The 12,933-nt window shown below is 41.6% G+C and overlaps 1 protein-coding gene across 1 annotated transcript in view; it reads left to right on the top strand.

Moving 5' to 3' along the window:
- Positions 1-3,556, top strand: part of LOC129113233 (glutamate receptor 1-like) — a 49,844-nt gene extending 46,288 nt beyond the window's left edge. Inside the window, 2 exon segments of the mRNA XM_054625448.1 lie at positions 620-812; positions 3,420-3,556. Coding sequence (XP_054481423.1) covers positions 620-812; positions 3,420-3,556 — 330 coding nt within the window.
- Positions 3,557-12,933: the final 9,377 nt, after the last annotated feature.

The following is a 12,933-nucleotide window of genomic DNA, read 5'->3' as shown; positions in this document are numbered from 1 at the left end:
CAGCAGTTCTTTTAATCTTTAGCTCCATGGCTCTGTTAGCAGCAAACAAAACCAATTATACGCCCTGTGATTGGATGTTTCTTGCCCAAATGCACCTTGGGAGTTGTAGTAAACTCCCTTCCAATGTTTATTTTTGTTGCTGTTGTTTACAGAAGCTTGTACACTTTTAAGTTTTTATGAAAAAAACATTTCACAACAATATTAAGATGATATGAGAAAACCAGACAGAAATAAGTAGAGATAAATAGAGAAAGTAAAAAACCATAACAGGTAATTAGGTCAAGATATAATGAAAAATAAACTATACAAAGCAGCTGGAGACAAAATGAGAGCAGGTGAACAGTGAAAACCAGACGGGTGATATGATGACGTAACATAGAATATATATAACATAGAATATGATGTCATAATCAGGTACATACTAACATGATAAAGTACATTATGATATACTGGTAGTATGAGATATGATAAACATTCATTATAAAGCCTCTTCATCACAGCCTTTGAGAGATTAAACGTGTCTCGTTAGTCAGAAAAGATTATTATCATTTCAGCAGTGATGTCATGACTATCTGCACCACGATTGGTTGTCCCTGACCCCGCCTCTCTGCGCCGACAGGACAAGACGAGCGCGCTCAGTCTGAGCAACGTGGCCGGCGTGTTCTACATCCTGATTGGAGGACTGGGACTCGCCATGCTGGTGGCTCTGGTCGAGTTCTGCTACAAGTCCCGGATCGAGTCCAGAAGGATGAAGGTGGGTTCTGGTTTGGAACAGAGTCCCGCCCCTCGAACACAGACTGTCCAATCACAGCGTAGCATCGCTCTCTTTGCTGGTTTCTGGTTCAGTGGATTTGGAGCTCGACATGTTAGAGATTTATTAACTTGTTAGCAAGGTACGTTAGCACATCGTTGGCTAGCATTAGCGTGACTATGCTACGCTAGCTACTGAAGGTATTTGAATGGTTGTAACAGTTGTTCCTTCATCTCAGGTGATGTTTTGTTTCACGTTTACACTTTAAACCTGTTTTCATCCTGATAAATCCTTCAGACCAGTTAGCAATTTAGCCATTGACGTCTTGGATATTAACTGTTGATATCTTGTTTGTTTTGCAACGAGTGAACAGGAAGTGACCATATTTGGACTGGGCAGGACTTTCATATTTCAGTGAAAACAAGGCCACAGAGAGAAAAAGGTGACGGGAGAAAGAAACGCCCTGAAACTGCTTATTCAGCGGATTAGTCAACATTGGTCAACAATGCTGCGAAAGCACAGTTTTTAACATAAAAAGGGTGAAAATAGAAACTTTATTGGCACCAGAATAAGTTGGCGCCAGCAGAAGGCCTCACAGATTCCTCTGCTACGTTAACGCAGACGTTATATTATCTGTCGAGCCACAACTCTACCTCCACACCAGACAAATACCAGGATGTAAATATTACAGTTACAGCCCGTCATCGGGGACCGTTTGACTTCTGATCATCTCCTCAGAGGTTCTCTACAGAACCACAGCACTGCGTCTCCTCTTCCTCTGAAGCAGACGCTCGCCTCGTTACTGACTGCTGACGGAACAAACAAGTCATTAGAGACGGTTCCTCCTCTCATCTGGGCCGGACTCTGGTTGTTCTCTTCCTCTCGTCCCTGCTGCAGCTCCATGAAGTCACCGTCATCATCCTGATACATCCTTGATAGATAATACAGGAAGTGAGTCTTTGCTTTGCTGGGGATGTGTACGATCTGTAACCAGATAAAAGGTCTGAACCCTCCGGAGCCTCACGGAGACGTAAATGTAAAGTTTGTCTTCAGGGTGTCGATAGAGGAAAAGGTCAAGGGGTCAGTACCTAGAGCTGGAGTCCTGCTATCATCTCTGTGAGGCTCTACAGCTGAGCTCAACCGCTTCCTGTGTCAGAGCTGCATTCTCTCTGCTGTCCACCAGGGGGCGACTCCTCTGGTTGTATAGAAGTCTATGAGAAAATGACTCTACTTCTCTCTTGATTTATTCCCTCAGTAAACATTGTAAACATGAGTTTATGGTCTCAATCTCTAGTTTCAAGTCTTCTTCAATACAGCATGATGTTCATTTAGTAAATGATGCTCCATTTAGAGTCAAACAGACCATAAAGCAGGGGATGCTTTAGGGCGGGGCTACACACTGATTGACAGGTCCACACCAGAGACGTATACGGCGTCTCTACGTCACTCCTCCTCACTCCATATATGGTCACTTCCTGTTCACTGGTTGCAATAAAAAACAAGATGGCGACGGCAAAAACACCGAACTGGAGGCTCTGACTTTAACCTAAACCATGATCTTTACCTAAACATAACCAGGTAGGTTCTGTCAGAGGAATGTTCTCCCGCTGCCCGTCTCACCGGAGGGTTGAAAGGGTTAAAGTGAGAGGTGAGAGTGGTAGAAGGAGGTGAAATCAGGAGCTGGGTGTTTGTCTGTGTTGCTCCGAGGCGTTCGAGGCGCTCCAGTAAACGAGGGATTTCTTTGCTGGAGCCTCAGAGGAGATCCTGATCCAGGAGATTAAGTCTGGATCCACATCATTAGCTCCTCTGAGAGGAGAGACTCCAAAACCACTTTACTGACGACTCAGCCATTTACATATAAACACACACACATCCACACTGTGCTCTCCACACAGCAGATGTGTTGATCTGTTCACAAACATCCAAGTGATGCAAGTTCATGATGAAGGCGGAGCAGGAGGTCAGGAGTCTCCTCACATAGAGACCACCTTCAGGGATTAGAGCTCTGAGCACTGACACGATTAACTTCTCTATATGTTTACTGTGAAAACAAAAGGTTAATGTCGGCTGTTATTGGTCGTCACATGACATGCAGCGTTACAAAAGTTTAATGATTTGTATCTCGTGGCTCAGACGTCACAACCTGAAGAGTAGACGTCTCTCTCGCTTTTATATATAAATAAATATATATATATATTTTTTTTATTATTATTTTTTTATATATATATATAAATAAATATAATTTTTTTTTATCATTTTTTATTTATATATATATATATATATATATATATAAAAATATATATCTGGATGCAGACAGTGGAGTCTGGATGTTCTTACTGATCTTCATCAGTATAAACACAACTCATCAGCTTCATGTTTCACTTCCTTGGATGTTGGTCCGCTACGTCTGCAGCGGGTGGAGGCAGAGACTAATCATTTGTATTGATCCGTCTGGCGTCAGAAACCTTCAACACTTCTGTTGATCAAAGTGTCTTAGAATGTTAAACTGGTTTCTTTCTTCTCGTTCTCTCCTCCAGGAGCTCATCGATGCCGCCATGAGCACCAACCTCAGCGGGCTGGGAGGAGGAGGAGGAGGAGGAGGAGGAGGAGGAGGTGGCGGCCAATCAGCGGGCGGTTATGGGAGGAGGAGGAGGAGGAGGAGGAGGAGGAGGAGGAGGAGCGTCATCGGGGCTCCGAGGAGAAAACGGACGAGTGGTGACGCATGATTTCCCAAAATCCGGAGCTCAAGGTTTACCGTGCATGAGCAAAGCTGCCAGCATGGGACTCTCCTCCACAGGCATGTGATCAAAACCCAGGCTCCTGATTGGACGGGACGCTCCCGCCTGTCTGTCTGCCTGCTGACCTGTCTGTCTGTCGCTGAGGGTAAGAAGTAGGGAGTAAAGAAAAAGATGGAGGAGGATGGAGGGAGGACAAAATACAAGAGACAGTAAACTAAAGAACTCTTTTTCTACTAAACGCCTCCTCCTCCTCCTCTTCTGCAATAACTCAACCAGAGGAGGGCTCTGTTTTTATAAACCTCTCTATCCATGCTCCTCCTCCTCCTCCTCCTCCTCTTCTGTTCCTCATCCCACCCTTCACTCCTCCTCCTCCTCCTCCTCCTCCTCCTCCTCCTCGTTCAGAAGCTTCTTCACGTTTCACGCTAAACGCCACTTTCACGTGGAGAAGTGAGAAGAGTTTGAGCATGTAAACCTTTTTAAACACTTTAGTTGTAAAGATGATAATCAGAAGAACATGTGATCAGAGAGCTGCCTCCATAGTGAATATATTAATATTAATAATATTAATAATAATAATAATAAGTATGAAGCCACAGAATGCTTTTATTTCTATATTTGAGGTAAACAAACAGACATGATGTCGACCTGTAGAGCTGATGGTTCATCTACAAGTCAGAGAAATAAACTACAAACATGAAGTTTACACACTTTAAAGATGTCAATGAACGTTTATGCACCAACGATAAAACATATATATATATATATATATATATATATATATATATATATATATATATATATATATATTCTGAATATATCTCAAAAATTTGTGGAAATTATCATTTTTATTGTCATTTTCATGTTAAAAACACAGGCTGGTTTCAATTGCTTGTTTTCTAAAAGTAATTATTAACGTCATAATAAGTGCGATGAACTCTCAGGGCCATCAAACTAGTAATCATTATTATCTGTGAAATATAAGATGACCTAAGAATAATCTGTTACATGCTGATTGAAAATGATTTTTATATATTTCTCCCTCTGTGAACGTTGTTATTTAATAACTCCAGATATTGTTTTTAAAGAAAGAGAACAGCCCCTGTATCTGTGGGTGAATAATAAGCAGTTAATTATCATTAATGATGAGTTGTGACCGTGACCTTTGACCTTCTCTCTGGTGTTCTTGGCTGGTCGGTCACATGACCTCGTTGTTTCTCCTCTGTGGTTTTCTTTACACACGACGCTGCAGCACGTTTCATTTTTTATACTCTGAAACTGAACAAATATCAGGAATACTACGTTCACGTTTGTATTTACATTAATGATAAATGTGCCGAGCTACAATGTGTTGTTTTCATTTATTCATCTGTTCATAATCATTTTGACTTTGTTGATAGCATTCATTTTAAATATGATTTAATAAAAAACTCTGAACATCATCTGGACGTTAGTAGTTTTTTGTAGTTTTACAGACATTCCTGGTCTCCATAGGATGAACCCTAACCCTCGTGTTCAGGGGCTATGGACTGCATCCTCCGCCTGTTCAAGCTTCACATTTCACTGAATGACTAAACATTGAGAGGGAATCCTCCGCCTGGTCTTCTTCTTCAGGTTGTACTTTTAACTGAACTGTGACTGGAGGTCCTAAAAGTGTAGAAATACTGGAAAGTTTGAACATTTGTGCGACAAATGAGCAAAATGAATTTCTGATGAAGGCACGGTGAACATACTCTACTCAGAGTGTTTTTGACGTTTCATACATTTCGTCATATATACTGTGACTTTTTACCACATATGCAAAATAACCAAGACGGCACTGTGGGGAAATACTACACGTGATATTTAGTTCTGGTTATGAAAGGGGCTTCTTTTGGCAAATAAAGAAATGGTTTTGCAGAAAAAGCATATTTATATTCATAAAATATTGGTATCAGAGAAAAGGCATCCAGTTTCAAACCATTCTTTCAACTCTAGTGTGGATAACATCTGCTGTACGTGTTCCTCATCATGTGGAACGGAATCAGTAACTGAGCCTCTGACACCAGCTCATTAGACCTCAGCTCTGTTGATGGTGGAGTGTCTCAGTCAGATGAAGCTGTGAGATATCGAGTCTCTCTCCACTGTCATTATCTGCCATGACCACTGGGCAGTAATGACTGGTTGTGAGTGAATGGCGTCTGCAGAGAGATGCAGCTTCTGTTGAAGTTCCTGTGAAGCCGCCGGGCTCTGACAGACACAGTAAACATAAAAACACTGTTTGATGAAATTAGACAGCAGGAGAGATTTCTGATGAGCAACACTTCAAAAAAAGAGCTGACTGACGGGGAAATCTGGGTCTGGTGGAGAAACAGAAGATCAGAGGAATCTCACTCTGGTATTGAGATGATGAAGTGATGAGAAGCTTCAGGAGACAGACAGACTCAACCTGAACCTGTTTCACTGTCGTCACATCCAACTCTGATTAAAACTGAATCAATTCAGATGACTTCACATTTTCAAGCAGCAGTAGAAAACATATTTCTTTAAACAGGCTGCACTATTCTAACAGAACTGTATGTTTATTACACAGAACCTTTATGCATTTTAACCAGGAGACATCCTCCAGAGCTTCATGTGTCAGAGCTGCATTCTCTCTGCTGTCCACCAGGGGGCGACTCCTCTGGTTGTATAGAAGTCTATGAGAAAATGACTCTACTTCTCTCTTGATTTATTCCCTCAGTAAACATTGTAAACATGAGTTTATGGTCTCAATCTCTAGTTTCAAGTCTTCTTCAATACAGCATGATGTTCATTTAGTAAATGATGCTCCATTTAGAGTCAAACAGACCATAAAGCAGGGGATGCTTTAGGGCGGGGCTACACACTGATTGACAGGTCCACACCAGAGACGTATACGGCGTCTCTACGTCACTCCTCCTCAGTCCTTATATGGTCACTTCCTGTTCACTGGTTGAAAAAAACAACAAGATGGCGACGGTGAAATCACAAAACTTGAGGCTTTCTATTTTCCCCTTTAATTATTTTATCTGTGAAAGGAAGGTTTTCTGTTTTTTATTTATATTTAAATGTAAATAACTTTGAGCAACATTGACTGTAAGAAATGTGCTAAAAAGATATTATTATTATTATTATTATTATTATTAAAATATGACTCAAACTAAATCAAAATGTACACTGGCTGCATATGTTGTGTGTTGTTAAAGTTATTAATGAGTCTTTCTGGATGATGGATAATCTGAACTCTTGGTCTCTTGAAGCTTTTCTTCTTTCCTTCATCGATCCGTCTCGATGTCTTCACTTCTCTCTGTAACTTTTCTTTTCTTTCTCTTTCGACCGTCTTCTTGTCCTCGTTTCTGTCCATTAGCTTCTGCTCCTGTTATTTCTGAGCTTTCATTGAGCGGTTTGGTGTCCTGAGGGGGACATCATATCACGTAACACCTCATTACTCCCCCGTGAGGGAGGACGGAGCCCGACGGGGGCCCAAACAAAGACCACAATTAGCCCCAGAAAAGGCCCTGATTAGGAGTTTGTGGCCCATTACCTTTCTGCTGCTCGGCCTCCTGGAAACCTCCAGAGGAACAGCGAGGAGGAGGAGGAGGAGGAGGAGGACCGGATCCCTGAGGGGAGAAATGAAGAGAAGCTCAAAAAGAAACTAAACAGAGAAATGTTGAAAACCTCTTCAGGCCTCTGAATAAAAGCTGAGAATGATACAGAACCATAATGAATAACCAGCATGCTAACCAGCATGCTAACTAGCATGCTAACCAGCGCTGGTTTGGATCCAGTACAAAGTTATACAGGATCAGAATAGCTGATATCAATAAACCATTATATTTAAAATGATTGATTTACTTTCATGTTGACGTTGGTTGTTACTTATCTAAAGAGACAGTGAGGAACCTTCATCTGGTCCTGATCCAGTCTCAGGTTAGTCCTGGTCCTCTGTAGACCTCCATCAGTAACCAGACCGTGGACAGAGTCCATACCGTGTGTTGGATTCTCACTTTTAACAGGATTCTGCGTGTTTCTCTTTTTATTCTAACAATCATTGTTTTCATTGAAGAGTCTCTAAAGACGTCTTCAGTGGGAACCAATGAGCTTTGAGCTGAGAGACACGGACAGGAAGTGACGCCGTATAGAGAGACGGACCATCATGTGGTGGTTTTCATTGGCATAAAGAGTAACCTCCTCTAATGTAATGCTGTTTTCTTCATGTCAGGACCGATCTATGGTCCAGATAGATACATATATGTATAGAGTAAATAAATCTATTTAATAACCTGATGAGGATGTGAATCTTCTCCTGCAGAGCGAACAGCCTGGGGATCAGAGGGAGACCTGATGGAATCTGATGAATGAATAATAAATAATACATATCTGTACATAGACACACTGGACCCTTTAGGCCGCTCTCTGTCGGGTCATAGAGGTAGAACACCTCCATGGTCATGATGTGACAGGACGGTGGAGGTCCAGGAGGAGACGGAAGAAAGAAGTGTTTATGAAAAGACTAAATGATGATTCAAGAGTTAAATACACTTACAAATGTTTCTGTTTCTATCTTTATGTTAAATACTCTTAAGACATCTTTTTTAATTTATCTTCAGCAAGAGCTGCTAGCTATGGTTTGCTGCTAATGCTAATGCCAATGCTAACGCTACGTGTAGAAGTAGCTTCTTGTTGTTTCTAACGTTCCTCTCTGTGTGGGAGGAACACAGTGGACCAGAACATCATATCTATCACCATCATACACACTATACACACTATACACACTCACATGACCACATAATACTGATCACACACACATATATATATATATATATATATATATATATACATATATATGTATATATATATATATATATATATATATATATATATATATATATATATATATATATATATATATATATATATATATATATATATATATATATATATATATATATATATATATATATATATATATATATATATATATATATATATATATATATATATATATATATATATATATATATATATATATATATATATATATATATATATATATATACGTATATATATATATGTATATATATACTAACACACACACACACACACACACACACACACACACACACACACACACACACACACACACACACACACACACACACACACACACACACACACACACACACACACACACACACACACACACACACATCTGTCCGACAGGAGGCAGAGAAGAAGAAGGTGTGTGTCTCTTTGTGTGTGTGTGTGTGTGTGTGTGTGTGTGTGTGTGTGTTGTGTGTGTCTCTCTTTGTGTGTGTGTGTGTGTGTGTGTCTCTGTGTGTGTGTGTGTGTGTGTCTTTGTGTGTGTGTGTGTGTGTGTGTGTGTGTGTGTGTGTGTGTTTTGTGTGTGTGTGTGTGTGTGTGTGTGTGTGTGTGTGTGTGTGTGTGTGTGTGTGTGTGTGTGTGTGTGTGTGTGTGTGTGTGTGTGTGTGTGTGTGTGTCCGCCGCTCCAACCTGCCAGAGAGGATTATGGGGCTTTAGAGTGACCATCAAACAGCAGACGATTGGCTGTCAGGGATTTAACCAAAGCCAATCAAAGCGTGCAGAATGTAATTATGGTTTATGGTTTTACATAAAGAGCCGTTATCAGCAGATAGACGTGATTATGATATATTTATTGATATGGAACTGTAATTATTGGAGCTGCAGACTCTCTCACTGAACCTGATTCACATTTACTGAATAAAGATTTATGTTTAGTAAAAGAGTTATTCTGTAGATATTCTGAGTTTAAGGTTTATCAGAAGACAACAGAAGTACAGTACCTCTGTGATATTATGATATTTAACTTCAGATTAATAAAACTAGATACCAACGACAACAAATAAATGATGATGTATTAGAGATAGAAGTTAAGTCAAGACTCACAAACTACAGTATATATATATATATATATATATATATATATTATATTTTTTACATATTTATTATACTTTACTGTGTGATTACTCATAATTATTAGTTTTCTACTTATGTCTCTTATTTGTTTGTTTCCTCTCTGCTGCTGTAATCATAATGCTGTATATTAATAATATCATATATATCATATATATATATATATATATATATATATGCATATATATCATATGCATAATGAGTACTTTAGGTACTTTTATAATATGTTGCATGCCAGACTTTTACTTGTAGTGTTTCTACACTGTAGTATTACTACTTGTACTGAAGTAGAACACCTGAGTACTTCTTCTACCTGTGAGGTGAACAGTAGAAATACATCGTTCAGACATCAGGAGGGTGTAAAGAAGTTTATTATTATTGAATATCTGAACAGCTGTTAACACAAAGACATGCTGAGGAGACCAGAGGAGACCAGAGGAGACCAGAGGAGACCAGAGGAGACCAGAGGAGACCAGAGGAGACCAGAGGAGACCTGAGGAGACCAGAGGAGACCAGAGGAGACCAGAGGAGACCTGAGGAGACCAGAAGAGACCTGAGGAGACCAGAGGAGACCTGAGGAGAGGAGACCAGAGGAGACCAGAGGAGACCTGAGGAGACAGAGGAGACCTGAGGAGACCAGAAGAGACCAGAGGAGACCTGAGGAGACCAGAGGAGACCAGAAGAGACCAGAGGAGACCAGAGGAGACCTGAGGAGACCAGAGGAGACCAGAGGAGACCAGAGGAGACCAGAGGAGACCTGAGGAGACCAGAGGAGACCAGAAGAGACCTGAGGAGACCAGAGGAGACCTGAAGAGACCAGAAGAGACCAGAGGAGACCTGAGGAGACCAGAGGAGACCAGAGGAGACCTGAGGAGACCAGAGGAGACCTGAGGAGACCAGAAGAGACCTGAGGAGACCAGAGGAGACCTGAGGAGACCAGAGGAGACCTGAGGAGACCTGAGGAGACCAGAGGAGACCAGAGGAGACCTGAGGAGACCAGAGGAGACCTGAGGAGACCAGAGGAGACCAGAGGAGACCAGAAGAGACCAGAGGAGACCTGAGGAGACCAGAGGAGACCAGAGAAGAGACCAGAGGAGACCAGAAGAGACCAGAGACCAGAGGAGACCAGAGGAGACCTGAGGAGACCAGAGGAGACCAGAGGAGACCAGAGGAGACCAGAGGAGACCTGAGGAGACCAGAGGAGACCTGAGGAGACCAGAAGAGACCAGAGGAGACCAGAGGAGACCAGAGGAGACCTGAGGAGACCTGAGGAGACCAGAGGAGACCAGAGGAGACCTGAGGAGACCAGAGGAGACCTGAGGAGACCTGAGGAGACCAGAGGAGACCTGAGGAGACCAGAGGAGACCTGAGGAGACCAGAGGAGACCAGAGGAGACCTGAGGAGACCAGAGGAGACCAGAGGAGACCTGAGGAGACCAGAAGAGACCAGAGGAGACCTGAGGAGACCAGAGGAGACCAGAGGAGACCTGAGGAGACCAGAGGAGACCTGAGGAGACCTGAGGAGACCAGAAGAGACCTGAGGAGACCAGAGGAGACCAGAGGAGACCTGAGGAGACCTGAGGAGACCAGAAGAGACCTGAGGAGACCTGAGGAGACCTGAGGAGACCTGAGGAGACCAGAGGAGACCAGAGGAGACCTGAGGAGCATCTCAAGCTTTAAGATAAAATTAAAAGTAAAATAAAAATCACGTCTCATGTTTCACAAAGTGTGATCAGTGCTCACCTCCTCAAACACAGACGGTCCTGTTGGGTGATGTGTTGACTCACAGTGACACCTAGTGGACGTCTGGAGAACTGAATGAAAAGGAGAAGACATTCTGACGTGTGTGAATGATGAAATAAAAGATGTCTGGATTTATATTCTTGATTCATCATGAAAAGACGCCTCACCTAATTTATTCAGTTAGTCACCTCATCTCTAACTGGGACAACTGGGTTTTCCCACTATGACCAGTCAAACTGTCTGCTGGGAAAACAATAATGTTAAAGAGGAGTTCTAAGCTGCATCCTGTATCTCAGTATAATAAACTCAGAAAGGAACTAATGATTGTTGAGCAGTTAAATAAAAAGAACATGATGTTCTTGTTGATTCAAGTGACGCTCTGAATCACAGACAGAGGTTTCCCTCAGGAGGTGGTGGAGACCAAAAACAAGGCATCGACCTCCGGTTCTTAAAGTCTTCCTGTGTTAAAGCTGCATTCTCTCTCCTGTCCACCAGGGGGCGACTCCTCTGGTTGTATAGAAGTCTATGAGAAAATGACTCTACTTCTCTCTTGATTTATTCCCTCAGTAAACATTGTAAACATGAGTTTATGGTCTCAATCTCTAGTTTCAAGTCTTCTTCAATACAGCATGATGTTCATTTAGTAAATGATGCTCCATTTAGAGTCAAACAGACCATAAAGCAGGGGATGCTTTAGGGCGGGGCTACACACTGATTGACAGGCCGACACCACGGCGTTGTCTGTGTCTTTTCTGAATATTCACCCTCTCACTGTGTTTTCACTTTATAGAATTGTTTACTCAGGGTTCAGTTGTACTTAGCTCCACCCTCTCGTGTCACATATATACATACATACATTATAGACCATCTAGACCAAAACAGAGCAAACAGAGAATATTGGACTTCCATTCATCATGTGACTCGTGATGAATCATCACGTTGATCTGTTACTGATGGATGTAGAAAAAGAAACCGTTGATAAGTTTAATATTTGTTTCCAAATGAAGGAACACAAACTGAGTTCTGAGTAGAAACGAAAAAAGAATAAAAGGCAAATTGACTGTACGCTTTTACTGATTTTCCTTATTTTTTTTGTGTTTGCTTTATTAAAATGAATGACACTGAGGAGCCTTATTTAAATATTCATACATAACTATTACTATTGTGAATCATTAGAGGGATTTTGTCTCTTTCGGCTCAAAAGTCAAGTTTCCATCCAATATAATAAAATATAAATGATGGAAATAAAAGCTGAGCTACAGTCTAAGATGAACGTCTTCTCTTCCCCTGCAGCTTTACATCTGGACAGAGGACTCATTAAACCTCAGATGATGTTCTTTCAGTCTGACTTCTCTTAACAGCTCTGGGTGGTGCGTTCACTGACCTACAGGACGAACCACCGCTGGACGTCTCTGGTTTGCAAGTCAAATTCGTCTGCAGGTCGTCTGGAAAATGAATCCTGAGTCTGCCGACAAACACTGACAACATGTTCACTGATGATCAAACAACAGAGAAGAAGAACACAGAGAACACATCACAGAGAGAATGAAACATGCTTAATGATCAGAGAAGAAGAAGAACACCATTAGTGTTGATTATTCATCCTCCCTTTTATCTTTGTATTGTGGTTTCACAGTTAATCTGATGTAACTGGACTACCTGTGGCCGGTTGGACCAGCATCAACCAGTAGAGGAGGAAGTATTCAGGTCCTCTACTGCAGTGAAGGTGCTGGTACCACACGGTGAAAAC

Source organism: Anoplopoma fimbria, chromosome 24 (genome assembly GCF_027596085.1).
Source record: "Anoplopoma fimbria isolate UVic2021 breed Golden Eagle Sablefish chromosome 24, Afim_UVic_2022, whole genome shotgun sequence".
NCBI lineage: Eukaryota > Metazoa > Chordata > Actinopteri > Perciformes > Anoplopomatidae > Anoplopoma > Anoplopoma fimbria.
Note: the sequence above shows the minus strand (reverse complement) of the source record. Positions and strands in the feature narration are given on the sequence as shown.